We start from the raw sequence: 16238 nt of genomic DNA, 5'->3' as shown, positions 1-16238 counted from the left end.
GTCGTATCATTAACAAACATAAATCTGAAAGCCTCGTTTTGTCATGTTGTTGCTCCTTATATATCAGTACCCATCAAAGGTGAGCAAGAAGATGCTTAAACAGTGTCTGTACCAATTATTCTTGGTCATTAAAGCCACTTTGTTATTCATTTACACAATTACTCAGTTAACTCAGTCTAAAACAGTAATACTTTAACTCCAGTATAATTGTGTGAAAAGTAACCTATTGTTTTACTTTATTCTTAATGATTAACATTTGGTTACTAACTTCGTTTGTATGTTTTCTTGACCAAAGCATTGTCACACCTCTGAGAAGTGAAAGTTTAGCCTTTTATTTTTGAACAAAATGTCTAAAAAGAGAAGCACAACACCTAACAAACTTTAGACTATGCTGATAATTGGCTTTTAATAGTAATAATTGATGTTTTATAGTAGATCAGCAAGGGAATTTAACTTACTATTTGGAAAGGTAGACAAAACTTGAGCAGAAAATGCAACTGAAAAATGGCTTTTGTATATAGCTGGTTTAATGGCCAAGGTAGATGAATTATTGGTTATTCAAATGAAAATACAGCTCGGGAAAAAATTAAGAGACCACTTTAGTTTCTGAATCAGATGTGGCTATTTTTTTCTGATTTTGCTATTTATAGGTATATGTTCGAGTAAAATGAACATTGTTGTTTTATTCTATAAACTATGGACAATATTTCGCCCAAATTCCAAATAAAAATATTGTCATTTAGAGCATTTATTTGCAGAAAATGAGAAATGGCTGAAATAACAAAAATGCTGAGCTTTCAGACCTCAAATAATGCAAAGAAAACAAGTTCATATTCATAAAGTTTAAAGAGTTCAGAAATCAATATTTGGTGGACCAACTCTTTTACTATTTTAATCACAATTTTCATGCATCTTGGCAGGTTCTTCTCCACCAGTCTTACAAACTGCTTTTGGATAACTTTATGCTACTCTTGATGCAGGATTGAGTAACTCTGCATTAACACTTTATACAAGTAATAATACTTTTACTTTAGTATGGGTTTACTCTACATAAAAGACACTGTTTCTGTGTGTTTGCATGTGTTTACATCCTTGTATCTTATATATTTTAACATAATTGTACATCATTTTACAGAATTTAAATTTGTAATGTCATATATAAAGGTTGCAAGGTTGAATTCCTGTCACTTTTTTAATCTTAAAATTGTAGTATATGGGTAGAACTAAAAGTGATGTAATACACTGGGGCATAACTAAATACTCAGCAAAACACAAAGAAAAGCATGTGGGGTGGGGAAATGATTCATTATCGAGACATATTTCACAAATCCACGCAACGTCCCAAGTGGAGTGTTCGCTTGTCAATAGCGGCTACTGAGAGAGACATCATCACGTTGCAGATCTGAAGGGTGCGGCTTATATTTTATATATCAAGTAAGAAATGCAGTGCAAGGTAATGCAATCTAAGCATTATGAATCACTCAGGAAATGAATGCTTGTCCTCTGAATCTCCTCACCCAGAAGTGCTGACTAAAGCTCTCTGCTGTAATTTATTATAGACACGTAGCTTAGTGCAAGCTGCCCAAGCGGCAACGTAGTGACTATGAAAAACTACACTGAATTAGCAGCAAGAATTTCAGTGCTTTTTCTCTGCTTCTTAAAGAATTACATGTTTTTGTGTTATGCTGCGTCAGCAGTGTTTACTGGGAAGCATTAAAAACCGGGGACCGTTCAGGATGCGGCCTTATGACACCTCGACTGCAAAAGCGTCATCGAGAATATGTTTCTGTGGTTCGTTCTGTGTGGAATCTGAATATCATGCCCTGTTTAAGTGCCAGAAAGAGATCAAAGCCAACCCCTAGAATAGAGTCTCTGATAAAGCTTACTGTATCTGAACGGGCCCTCCCTTGTTTTCCCTCATGAAATTCAATTAAGAGATCAGAACAGAGACCATTACTGCCCCTTTTAGGCCTAACCTGCTGATACAAGATTTTAATCACATGCCATCCTCTAAAGAGGACTATTAAAGCAAAGTACATCTCTCTCTCTTTCTCGCTTTCGTCCTTTAACTCTCTCTCTCTCTCTCTCTCACACACACACACACAATCGCACACAAACACTCACCCTGACACTTTGTGACTCCATCCATTAGTATCCATAGTAACAAAGACAAAGGTTAAGTCATTTTGCGGATGAGACTCGAGCAGATTTCGGCAATTTGGCAATCCAGGACCTCGTTGCCAATCATTTAATTAAAAGCCTCTCAGTGTCTCACACAATATATCCCCCTTCTGTTGAGGAAACCCATCTTTGGTAGATTAAACAATTAACGTTGCTTGCCAACATCTAATTACTGCTGAGAATTATTGTAATTTATCAGGACGTTGAAGGTAGACAACAAACTACTGGATTGGATTACAACTATCTCAGAAACGATGTTATACAGACACTAAGCTGAAACAGTTTTTGGAAGAACCTTGGGTTTGGCATGGAGGCATGCCAAATTGTGAAGAGTAGCACTTTAGCTTATAGCTTTTTGTACCATTATATCAGTATATATTTTTAAAGCAATTTCTGTTACGCCATTAAAGCAGATAAATGCATTAAAATAATCAATATGTTAATACATCACACACTACAAACTCTTTTTGGGAGCTTTTTGAAGGTCAAAAAGATAAAAAGTAAATGTCAAGCATAGAGAAAAGCAGCTGGTGAAATCAATAGAAATCAGGAAATCAGCTCAGCTATCCACCTGTCAGTACCATCACTTAGGAATCAGGGGAAGGAACTGGTGACATGGATAAGCATGTCCCACAACAAGAGTAAGAGCTCTCTGTACCTCCCTTTCTCCAGAGTATCTTTCACTAGCTGTAGACTCTAATTTGATAACTGGATTTCTGCAAATAATTAATGATCAGATTTATTCATGTGAATTTATGAAAATTTATGAGTGAATTTATGAGTTTCTGCTTGTAACTTAGGACTGCTGATGCTTTCTCACATATTATTAATAATATAGTTATATAGTTATATATATAAAACAGGTAATGGTTCAATTAGAATAATTCACTTGTTTTTCATATTTTTAGTAATGTTTTACTACTTTATTACATTTGAAAGACCAACATATAAAACACAATAGTTTTACACAACATTGAAACATAACATTGCGATTTTGTTTTACGTTTTTGTTTTTGCAGGGGGTGGTCGCAAATATGTGAGATGAACCATTTTCTTATTACATGTTGATTACACTAATTAAGGCAAGCAGAAGACGTTTCATACTGAAAAAATACTTTTAACTATTTTTCCTAGATCTTCAAACTTTAAAACAGGTCCTGTAACATAACATGAGGATTAATTAAGGGTTAAACTCTACTTCTAACTATAACTCAAACCCTAAATGTTAGGTTAAGGGTTAGATGCAAGTTTTGGGTTAATGCTAGGTGTTAGGCTTAGGATTTAGGATTGATTTAAAGTTAGGGTAAAGGTTAGCGTTAGTATTGAGAATCAGGTATATACATACGAGAGTTCAGTTCAGCATTTAATAGATATTCAGTTTAATGTTAGCTGAATGTTAGGTGAGCATCTATAAGGCATCAAAAACTGACTATCCATGCAAAGTGATACGGGATTAAAAAAAAAAACTATTTAAGAATTTGCTTTATATCAAAAGCTTGCTCCATGGCTTCTGTGCTTAACACTCATTTTGTTCCCAACATAACTTAATGATATGACCTCTCTATATCTCTACAGGTTGATAACTTAAAAATAATAGTCTGGACAGTTGTAGAACTTTAGAATTAAAGAAATCGCTCATACTGTATCACAGGCACAAAAAGGAATAACTTTAACTTAGATAAATCTCCCATTGGGCCGCCGAGTTTACTCAGTATTACTCTGCTGTCTGACCAGCTGAGCCAGTGAACTGAGGTCAGTGGTGATGATGCAACTGGGTAGGCACAAGTACTTGCTCTGTGGCTTAGGACCAGGAGAAGGAGACATTTGGAAACAAAGACACAGCCTTAAATCACATGGGGAAAAGCATTAGGCTAAATAAGGAAATGGCCCATTGCGTTTCAGACAGCAAAAGCAGGTGTAGACTGAGAAAAACATCTGGTTTAATAAGCACTCTACTTTATAAGGAATATTATGGCAAAAGTTACCGGAACATTAAATGGCAAATTACTTTCTGGGAGAAAAAAAAGAATCCTAGACCTTAAAGCCACCAGCAGCTTGAAATACGATATTAAATTTGGTTTCTTGCTTTAATACTGCCAATAAAATAAATGACCGTTTATGATTAGCTGATAATATGTGCCAAAATAAGGCACACAATCTCTTTTACTCAGCTCTCAATCTGTAAAGTCATATCCTCTTTAGCTCTTAAATGCATATGTTGCCTGTATTGCCACATCAATTTTTGGGCAAGTGGGAGGTCAAAGCTACAGCAGTTTCCTGTTTCAAGGGAGGCGTGCTTTGTGTCTGCCCTGCAGCCACTATTAAGTCCTGCTGGGCCTCCAGATTAAATCACATCGCTCTTTAGCAACAGCAATCCACTGTTTTCTACCATAGACACAAGAGATATTAGGGATGAGGCCTAGAGCAATCGCCAGATAACAATGGCTCAAATAAGCAAGTGTCCAGACTGTGACCTCTCCAGTCGCTTTGGTTATACAATACATTCTCTTAGCAAACACTGTTCTCATGCCATGCCAAGAACAATCTATATGCAGTTAAGATATATCTATGTCTCAGATAATAATGGTTACGAAATATGAATAAATGTCATGTAACAGAACATACCCTCGGAATGTGTCTAATGATTTAAGGCGAGATGATGATTTTGGTCGGTCTTGGTCCCTTGATGCCTCACCAATAGCGTCTTCCTATAAAACACCAAATAAAATTATATATTATTTTAATTATTATCATTATGACTTAACCATGTATGTATTATGGTCATGCCCTATACTGGCAATAATAAAACAGTCAGACTATATGCAATGTTCTTGTAAAATGCCTGTGTACTGGCTGAATGCAGTATGCGGAGTATGAACAGTTTCTCTCATTTCCCAGGGAAGAGGTTGTCATTTCCCATATGGCCTTGTGCTGGCAGAGAGATCCATCACAGAGAAATTAGCACAAACCTCTTCCTGCTCTGGCTCTTCCAACCCCTAAATGTAGTGCTACAGGCCAGGCTAATCAAACTAGAAATTTTAGACCAGGCGAACTAGAAATCATTTTAGATGGAACAGACAAAATCATTAAGGTTGATTAACAAACAAACAAATAAACAAACTTAACTGACATTTGAAATTTAAAGGTTTTCAAATGTGTTAACTGCAGCCAATATTGTTAACTTAAACAAAATGACAGATAAAGATGATATAATAAAATAATAAATATCTACTCAAGGCAACATTATTTAATTAAGGCTATAACAATGCACTCAACCTATGAATCAATTAATGCAACTGGGATCTAGGGCTATGCCATCATATCGTAATGTTTTATGTTAATACTTTAGGTTTATTTTGTGTATAATTGTTAATGTTTGCAGTTTATATGCTTGCGCTAAACATTCTGCACTATAGATTCTTGATAACAATTTTTTTACATGTAATTTTTTATGTTACATAAATTATTTTACAGTATTATATTATTATTCTTTTATACAAAGCCTTGGTAAGTTACTGTACTGTACTGTAATTTACAGAATAGACATTTTTCTGTATCTATTGAATGTTTAAGGGCCCTATCTTACACAAAGCCAACTGTCTATTTTCACGTCTTTCACCTGAACTGTTTAAATAGCAAAGGCACTTGTGAATATATCTATACCGATGGGCGTGGTGGTCTGGAAATGAGGTGTGTTTGGGTCAATTTCTGGTGTATTGCTATCTTGGCAATGGATCTGGTATCTGCACCCCTGTAAAACCACTGCTCCACATTGACACATTGACATATTGACACAAAGACACATTGACACGCCTTAAATCAAGCTGTGCTGTGTGCAGGTTCATGGCTCACCTATAGATCGCTAAAATAGGGACCTAAAACTAGTGTACTTAATGCACTGTATTTATTTTGTTACATTGAGGTATTCATTTTGTTGTAAAATATACTAATAGGACGAGAGCTGGCTGTGGAATAAGTAATTTGCAAACATTTTCTATAAAAACAACACATTTGAAAAAGAAATATATATATAATTAATGGGTAGATGGCTTTTTACAATGCACATTATTATATTTTTAAATTGCAATATCATATTTAGTATAAGTTCGGCTATAGTATATATAGTTTTGGGGTCATGCAGGTCAAGTGTGGTTTTCTTGTCTGTGCTGTGGAATCAAACCCAATTGTGCTCATGGAAGGTAGTAGTGTTATCCACTATGCTACACCAGACACAGTTAACTACTGTTACGGTTGTGCCATTTAACAAATATGTCATTAAGCTTACCATCTCCAGGGAGAATTGAGACTTGCTGCAGCAAATATATTTCCTTAGTTTTGAAATGCATCTACATCTATAACGAAGAAAATAATTATTTTACATAATCATTTAATCTCAGTAAAAACAAAACATATTACATATTATATATATATATATTCTATACTAAAAAAGTATTTTTTTATTAAAGGTTATTTAAGAAAGAAAATTGTTCTTTATAGAATCACTACAAATCAAAGACAAACTTGGATGCTTAAATTCTTTGAGCTTTTTTAAAAACACAAACTCCACTAACATACTAAAGTTAAGGGGTAGGAGTACGTAACACACATTGATTTAAATAAATAAAAGCAAAAAGGTCAAGAACTAGGACACAGAAAGAGGAAATATCATTACCTGGACAGATAAGGCACAGAGAGACACAGAAAAACCAGAAGGGCCAGAACTAGGACAGCCACCAGCAGTGCTAGAAAAAGAAAGAATAGTATTGGACAGTAAAAAGTGTGTTTTTGCTGTTATTTCTTGTTTGTTATTGTTTAATCTGAGACATCATTATTGACGTACATCAAACTTAATCTAAATATACAAATAATAATAAATAAGAAAATGAATTTATTATCCAGCTTTTAACCCTAATGCAAAATCTGTTCTTAGTTACTTAGTAATCAATTGATGTAGCATGTGGGGTTAAACAGGGTTATTCTGTAGGGCCTTTAAAACTGTTGGAAATAATTATAGCACTGTAGTTACTTGGACCTAATAGGTTAATAAATTACTGTAAAAATAAATTAATATAATGATATGAATTTTTTTATTTTTTTATTTTTTATTTAATTAAAAAAAAAATAATGCAGCAAATGTCACGTTGTGTTCCATCTAAAATGTAAATGTAAAAATATAGTTCTGTTTCACAGACAAGCGGTGTGTTTTTTTTGTTTAATTTCAAAAGTTAGTGTATAAATGCTAATTCCCTACGAACTAAATTTAATATTAAGTATTCCAGCTGCAGAGGGCATGCAGAACACTGGCTAAACTGTATTTTGCATAATATATCATATACTGTTTAACTGCATTCTGTGACTGAGTCAATACATTGCATGCATTTTTGTTCCTCTTATATTTTTCTAGCTTTACATTTTCACAATTAAAGGAGGAAGTCCATCACTCCGTTTCACAGGGGAGTTCTCAGGAGCCCACCATGTCCCCTTTTACATAACATGAAACCAGCCTGTCAGGGTAAAATCAATTTTTGCAACCCAAACCTTGGATCACCAATAGCGCAATGCACAGAGGCATATTTTCACAGTACATGATGGAACACATGACATGAGCTGCGAGTAGGCGTCATCCATAATAAAGGATACGGAAGGAAAGACGCAATACTGGCAGCCACCAAAGGTACAAAGGGAGGGATTTGTGTGGAAAAACAAACATGGAAATGAGCGTTCAATCAACGTGCGAAGGTACACCGTGACACCTGCCGCACCGCCGTGGACGCACTGAAACTCTAAAGTGATGATTGAGCTGAAAAACTGCTGCGCCATGTCCTTGAAAGGAATAAACACAAACTATATCTTTAAGTTGTGCCTGGTAAAGAGTTTCTACATTAAAATGGATATTTGTCTTCTGTATATTGATATTGTATATTGTATATTGCTATATAGCTGTATATTGCAGCTATGAACATATCTCAAGGACGTCCCCAAACACTATCAATAAAAACTCCATTGAACACATCCTACTGCTGAATTCATGGCAGTTTGAAGGTAATTCTGTGATGTTCAGTGTCCTAATACAGTTCTTGGAACCTAGCATACAATTACCAAAGCCCTTTTAATGTTCTTCTAATATTCAGAATGTGTTATCTATCATACTTTAGTAAGTTAACCCTTTAACATGTGCTGTAATTGCCTGGTCAACCCTTTTCCACATCTAATTGCTGTAATAAAACTCAGCCAACCCATCTTTAACTGTTTGACCTTAACTGAACAGGATGTGGTATAGTGACCATACTGTTTCTATTGAGGTGGTGATGCTGAAAAAAACAATATAATTCACTGAAATCTGAGAAAAGCAGAAGTGTTTATTGACATGATGCAGATCACCAAACATTTACTTCAAGCTACAATTCCTTTTTCGTTTTATTACGAACAATGTGCCATTTAAATGTTTCTTGTTGCCATGAAAATATTCTAAATTTTAAAAAAATTATGAGTTTATTTGATTTTACCAAACTAAAAACCTCTGGAATATATTCAAGAGGAAGATGGATGATCACAAGCCATCAAACTAAGCTGAACTGCTTGTATTTTTGCCCCAGGAGTGGCATAAAGTTATCCAAAAGCAGTGTGTAAGACTGGTGGAGAAGAACATGCCAAAATGCATGAAAACTAAAAGTTAGGGTTATTCTACCAAATATTGATTTCTGATTTTTTTTCTTTATTCTTTAATTGTTTTCTTTGCATTATTTGAGAAAAAGCTCTGAAAGCTCTGGATTTTTTTTTTTCCAGACATTTCTCATTTTCTGCCTAAAAATGCTCTAAATGACAATATTTTTGTTTGGAATTCAGGAAAAATATTGTCTGTAGTTTATGGAATAAATATTATTTTCCAGAGCTGTATAACGTATCATACATAAGGATATAAGGCAGTCATTGAGGTGATGGACTTATTTGTTGATGCTTTACTTAGGAAAGTAAACTTAAAAGTAAAAAATATTTTACTTATATTTAACTATATATTCTACTTGTATTAAACTAACTCTACTGTTATACTTGTAAGTTCATTTCTACAATTACCTTAACTGGGCTAGTAAACCTGCTGGCTGAGTATCCTATTTTATAATATAACAATAAAATAGATAATTGGGTTGGTATTAAGCCTAGAATACAACACAGCATTACTTACTGAAAGAAAATCATAGTCCACTACAGTTAATCCCTGTCTGGAAAGCTGACTGCTAATGTTCAGTAAGTGCATCACTGTCAGTAAGTACTCACAGAAAGTTTATGGTAAGAGATTGGATCAAAGCTAACCTCCTCATAATACTGAGATGAGGATATGAGAAGTAACATATGATTAAACAATATTTAACCTAATATGGTTCTTTTTAAGAGCTTACACATCACAGTCAATGAAATTCTATGTACAGTATGTAAATCTGCTTAAAACATTATAATCTGCAGAGCTTAGCATCCCTTCCTTCAACCTGATATTGAATATGCAACGGTCAGCTTCTACTCTCCTCCAGCCTGCTGATCACCAGGCCCATTACTTAAGCTGTGAGAGCTCACTGGAGCCTGCATATAATCACCGGACAGCGCAGCTAATGGACGCTCATCATGAAGCCCGCAGTTTAGTTATACTGGCCATATATCTAGCAGATAATGGTTACTTGGCCTTTAAAGTCAGATCTACAACATAATCTGCACTATTGTAAAGTAGCCTCTACATTATGGAGCGTGCCGCTTTCAAAATCCCATTATGCCTTAATCCTCCGTGCTCCTCTAATGTATTTCCCACAATGCTCCCCTCATGGGGCATCCTCCAAAACAAACATGGCAGAAAAGCATTTCTTTGTGCTGTTTTTGAAGAAAGGGGCAGATTATTGAATCAATACCGCACGTATCCGGCCCATGGGGCGCAGGAGAAGCACTTCACTATAGAAGTTCAGATCACAAGACATGTTTCTATTCTGCTGACTCAATTAAGGGTTAAGGGGATCAAAGGGAATCTGTGGTTTGATTGAATCACATGGATTAGTGGCTACAAGTTTGACATGTTGCAGAAGTGACACCATTTAAGTTGCATTTAAATTACTAAGGTTTTCCTGCCATTATGCATCGTGTACTGAGTACAGATATGTGTAAGACATAATTCTCTGAAACAGATCCATATATGGATGCTGGTAACACTAATGTAAAAAGAATAACACTGCAATAACAATACATGCGTTATTGGAAATATGAATATATATACTATTATGCACTTATCAATCATAGACACACACATACAGATACGTTTTAGCATGAACAAATAATGTTATTATAGTAAAGTAATAAAGTAATTTTATTAGTTTGGACTTACGCAGATAGGCATCGTGTGGAAACTTATCCACTTGAATAAAGCAGGTCACATTGGATGATGGGTCTGCATCTACAGGTTTCGCCCAAAGAGAGTAATGCCCTGCCTCTTCAAATAAGTAACTTAAGCTGAAAATTCAAAGACAAAGATGACATAGCTGTAAATCTGATATATTGGAGGTAATAAATGGTCATAAGGTTTCTGCTTGGATAGTGTAGTAGAGTGTTCACAAAAGCAACAACAATGGGTACCACTTTAAAATAAGGCTCCTTTATAAAGGGTTTAGAATTAGTCTACAAAAGGGGTTTATTAATGGTAATTAATACTTTACAAACCATTAATAAATTGTAACAACACATAAAACTTATCCTACAGCATTAAAATATCTAATAAAATCATATGGAAAGTCAGTTTAGTTATTTAATGTTTTTTTTATGTCACTACACACCGCATTATGATTATTGGATAAATTGTTAATCTGAATAGTTAAAGTTAATAACAGATATGTTATTAACAAATATGTTAATGACTGCTGACCGATGGAAAAGACAAAATAAGATCAAAATAAGACAAGCATCCAGTATGATCTAAGGTTTAACCGTATAAAGGTGAAATCATTATTTGGCAAACAACAGGCCACTGTTGTTCCATCCTCTCTATTTATGTGTTGTAACTCCTTATTAATGGTTTATAAAGTATTCACAACCTAATTAATACTATGAATAAACTCCTTTATAAACTATCTATAAGCCCTTTATAAAGGAGTCTTATTTTAAAGTGGTACCAAACACTGCACACAATCTAAAATATGACATTGTGTTTCTGTACCATTATTTGCTGTAGATTTGATACACAAATAAAATGCAAACAAATAATTATTTTTTAGATTTTTCTTACACTGAGAGTTTGTTAAAAATACACACTCCTGTACTTAATTAAAAGACACAGATGTGTTAAATTAATGTCTAATTAAATCTACTACTGAATTAGTAATAAACTAATTTGTTAACTGCACAGGCTATTCTGTGAACTGCTGTTTCAGCATCTACTTCTTAAAACAGCAAGCAAGCAAAACCTAACCTGGTAACACACCAGTCTCTTTGCTGGATGCTGTTTACTGTGTTTAGCTCTCAGTACAGAGTGAAAGAGGCTTGAGGGAGCCATCTAGAGCACAACAGGTTATACTGCAGTTCTCATCTATACATTCTACCATCTACAGTTTCATCCCCAAAATGTGCTACAATGCTTTATTGATTGGCCTGGGGATGACATACCAGCCGGCATGTTCGCTGGGGGGAGGAGGATGGGTCAATAACGGCTCCGTCTGGAAAGGGACCTCGCTATTGATCTGTAAGGAGCCTGTGACTATACCCTAGCCTGGGGAAGCAGGGTGGAAAGACATAGCATCTCGTCTTATGCAACCAGATACCCCACCACCAGCTTAATAATGACCCCAAATGAAATGCCTCAGCCCTGATGACTCTGCGACCCAGATTGCTTATAAATGCGCCTTCTGACTCTTCGTATTTAACATGTCGGCCGAGGTTTCTAGAGACACTTGAAGCTTTGATGTCTTAATGGCTCTTTTCTTTATTATTGGAGTGTCAACTCCTATTAACCCCCAAAGGCAGCGAGATCAATAGCTAGTGAGATATCCTCCAAAGGCCAGCACTCAGGACCTAAAGTCAGGTCACACGCTGACATAGTATGTAGTCCATACTTTGAGAGATTGCAAATGGAATCTTCAGCTATAAAGGCTGTATATTTAGTCTATGTCAAGGTCCTTCAGGCCACACAAATGGAATGAGCCTGTCTCGAGCACTGATTTATAGAAGTGGATGTTAACGTAATCTGCCCAAATGGAAAAACGGATTTGCACTCAAGAATAAAAATAGCACGGTTTTAACTGGCATACTCCATGGCATTTCAAATTAAAGCCAAGGTTTAAGGCAGAGGTCCTGGAGAGCCAGATTTCTGTCCACTTATCTGCATTTTCTGCTCAAGCACACCTGATTCATCTCACCTGTTAATTTCCAGGTTTAAAAACTCTCATAGAAATAAACAAAATCAAGCCCCCGTTACCCACAGCTGGTTTAAGGTACAATGGGAAAGATAAGATTAAGAGTAAATAGTAGTAGAAAGTAGCGTTTAGAAGTAGTTTAAGTCTTACCTGCATACAGTGCTACTACTGTTCGCTGGGTTGACTTTCAGAGTCAGAGTGAAAGGTGTTTTCACCACTACAGACACATTTCCTGGTCCAGGCCCCACGCTGGCCAACGGCTGATACAGACACTGCAGAGATTTTGTGTGTCATTTTTATATTTTTTTTAATATAATTTTTACAATAGGCAAAATGCAATAAGCATGATAGTTACGCTGTGCTCAACTGTTAGCACCCTTGGTAAAAATGGCTAAAAATATATTTGCTGTGTTTAGACTGATTATCACATTTTTTTCTCTAAAAGAGAAGGCTGATTACCCAGTTGCTGCTCCTATGAAGTCCATCTATCACTAGTAATGCCCCAACACTAGAAGGGTGAACACTAGCATCTGAAATCCTCTACATTATCCAAAACACGCCTGTACTGACCAACATCACATTGGCAGTGATGCAGGGAGAGAGGGCTATCTACCCAGTCTGAGAGAAAATGGTCTATTATGCTCTCTCTGACTTCGGCTGCTGATAGCAAGTAGCATGATCCGGGATTCAAATCCGTAACTGTTATGCTCTGGACCACTCAGAGCCCTCTCAGGGACATTTTTCCTCAAAAGCAATCTTCCGCACCAGGAACAGAGATTTGTAACATGTACATCTCTCCTGGCTCTCTCTTTGTCAGTGTTCAATGGAACAAACTCAACACGTGCTTCTTGTTCACGTGCTTCATTGTTTATGTTTTGGTCCATCTCTCATCTGGTGGTGATTAGTATTCCCACCTGGGTCTCATTCATACCCTCTAACCTTTGTTATTATTCACAGGTGTTTATTATCTGGTCCAGTGTTTCTCAACCCTGATATTGGAGGCCCACTATCGTGCACTTTTGCACATGTTATTCAGCTAAACAGCTTATTATCTGCGCATTATTAGGTCAACCTGGTTGTGTTGAAGCAGTTAAAGCAGTAAAATGTGCAGGGCAGTTGATACAGGATATATGTCAAACATTTCAAAGTTTTTTTTTTACACATTTTTACCAAGGATGACAAAAGTCTGACAATTAGCCTAAAAGGCACTGTGTCAGATAACAGACAGCAAACTAATTAAAACATGAGATGGTCTAGTTAGTAAAAACAACTGAAATACACTTGGAAGATTATTAGATTATAAAATACCTTATAACAATAATCTGAGGTGTAGAGAACTTGCACACCATAGGACATGCGATTTTGGACTGTCAGTAATGCTTCATCCATTTTCAGCACGGTTTCTGTAAAAAGAAGAAGGATAAGACATATATATTACCATATTACTAAACTTACATTTTCATAAATCATATGTAACCATGAAATGCTATTTTAGTAAGATGCTGTAAAGAACCACTTTCTTTAAAGAACCAATGTTTCCAGCCACCAAAATGCTCATGTTGGGCTAACGTAGGTAGAATGTTAGCTATGTGGGTTCTAGGTGGGCTCTGAGTGGTTTTGTACATTTATTAACACAGTTGGGCTTCCTAAAGGTGCATTGTTACAGCCCCCCTTAATCTTACATGGGTCAAATCTAGGCCCCATTTGCAGTTTACAACCCAGATGGGGTCTATGGTAAACCCATTTTGCCCCCATCATTGACCTTAATATGACCAGGAACCTGTGGACTTCCAGTTGGGCTTCCCATACAGGGCTCTTGTGGGCATGTTATTTTGGTTTGTATTAGAGATGTGTGGGTGTGAAAAGCCATTAAATTGACAAGTAAAGAACCATTACATCAAGCCAAGATTCTTCAAATTTACATCCCGTAACACATTATGGGAACCAAAATGTGTTCTTCTGTGGCATCATTTAAATATCATTTTGTATTACCTTTATTCTTAAGTGATAATTTGGCAGACATTGGGGCAGTGGGGACAGGGAAGTCTAGTCTTGGACAGCATTTGGAATGGACAATTTCAATCAAAGGAACATAGTCCATATCTAGGCTTAACCTCTGTCCATAAAACGGAACCCTAACTGTGTTAACTATTACAGGCAGCAAAATCTTTTATTGGAAATATTAATAAATAATTACTGTATTTAATGAGTAATTAGTCTTGGGCATAACGCATCTGTCATCTATAATATCTTCAATATCTACAACAAATCTTCACCGACATTAAAATATTAGGGCAATTAAACTGCCTTTTTTCAAAAAACTTTGATAAATGATAGTTAACAGATCAGCCAGTAAAACTTAAAGAGATCAACACTGACATCTGGAGGAGAAAAGCTATACATGGCTCCCAAACCCTCCATAACACAATCTAGAAAAAAATAGTCCAGTGTATAGTTCAAATTGTGTCCTCATTTGGAACAATTAAATGTTAAATATAATTAAATATTTTTTTTGCTTTTTACTTAAACCAAAAGAAAATTATAGACATTGTCAAGGGTTCACACATAATACATACATAATAAGATAAGCACTAAAATAAGCAATACAAACAAATATACAATACTTATTTGGAGATACCTAATATTAACACAGATACTAGCAGTAAATCTTATGCTACCTGAATTCAGAGCTGTCACGTTCGGTCCTATTACGAGGATAAGAACCCAGAAAATGCGTCTCAGGCTGTAGATCTCCATAGTCGGTAGCAGTAGTAGCTTACTCTGCTGCAGACGTTTATGGCACAAATGAATATAAACAGAGTTCAAAGAGCAGAGATAGACATGCTGGGTGTTTACAGAGGCAAGTATTCTATGGTTTCACTAATGCATGAAAGGACTTAACATAAAGATGAAGCATTCAACCTAAAGTGGATGATTAGAGTCTAATTCAGGCTGAATCTGTGAAGATGTCTGAACATGTACAAACCTCACTGTTCCATCATGCTGTAGCTTTTCTGCTGTGCTCCTTTAAGTCTGTAGTCTCTTGGCCTCTGTACCCATTATTTCCAGTAATCCCACTTAATAGATAATAAATAAGTTAATAGAAGACTGAGGAGATGAAGATTCTTTATCCCCAGAGCCTATCTATCTAATAGTTAAAGGTGTGTCATAGCAAAGTATTTTTTTAATACAATGGCTTGCATGTATTAAGGTACCCCAAGATATTTTAAGCTCTCAGAAAACTTTTATCAAGAGACGCATCCACCTTGTTCTGCCATGTCCACTTTCAAGAATTTGCTTCTACCCCATTTGTGTTAGAATATCTAGGCAGGTCATTTTTATTGTTTTTTGGTTGCATCCAATAAATGCAGTCTGAGGTAGCTACTGCTGTGAACACTGATCGTAATGTAGCTATATATGGAAACCCAACAGTTTATCAGACTGTTAAACATTATTTACAGCTATTTGGGAGCACATTGTGAGGACACCTCACAGTTAACCCTAGGTTACTTAACTAGGTTAACCTGTTAGCTAGTTAGCTTACATATCCACCAGCTTTTAAAGAAGAGGAGCCGTGTGGTTGAATGAGCTATGTTTAACATACATACAAACATCCATAAATCTGCTTTTACTATTCTGCCGGTGCTGTAGTTTAATTTATGGAGAGGTGCACATCGA

At 35.7% G+C, this 16238-nt stretch overlaps 1 protein-coding gene across 1 annotated transcript in view; it reads right to left on the bottom strand.

Moving 5' to 3' along the window:
• The window catches only part of si:dkey-192p21.6 (uncharacterized protein LOC565246 homolog), a 47069-nt gene that overhangs the window by 28725 nt on the left and 2106 nt on the right, over positions 1-16238 (bottom strand). Inside the window, exons 2-8 of the mRNA XM_049481732.1 lie at positions 15239-15344; positions 13869-13963; positions 12711-12832; positions 10544-10668; positions 6854-6923; positions 6467-6533; positions 4807-4889 (exon numbers count right to left, since the gene is read on the bottom strand). Coding sequence (XP_049337689.1) covers positions 4807-4889; positions 6467-6533; positions 6854-6923; positions 10544-10668; positions 12711-12832; positions 13869-13963; positions 15239-15317 — 641 coding nt within the window. The 5' untranslated portion in view covers positions 15318-15344. The remainder of the gene's footprint in view (positions 1-4806; positions 4890-6466; positions 6534-6853; positions 6924-10543; positions 10669-12710; positions 12833-13868; positions 13964-15238; positions 15345-16238) is intronic.

This window comes from Astyanax mexicanus, chromosome 7 (genome assembly GCF_023375975.1).
Source record: "Astyanax mexicanus isolate ESR-SI-001 chromosome 7, AstMex3_surface, whole genome shotgun sequence".
Lineage (NCBI taxonomy): Eukaryota > Metazoa > Chordata > Actinopteri > Characiformes > Acestrorhamphidae > Astyanax > Astyanax mexicanus.
This window is presented reverse-complemented; position numbering and strand designations above follow the sequence as displayed.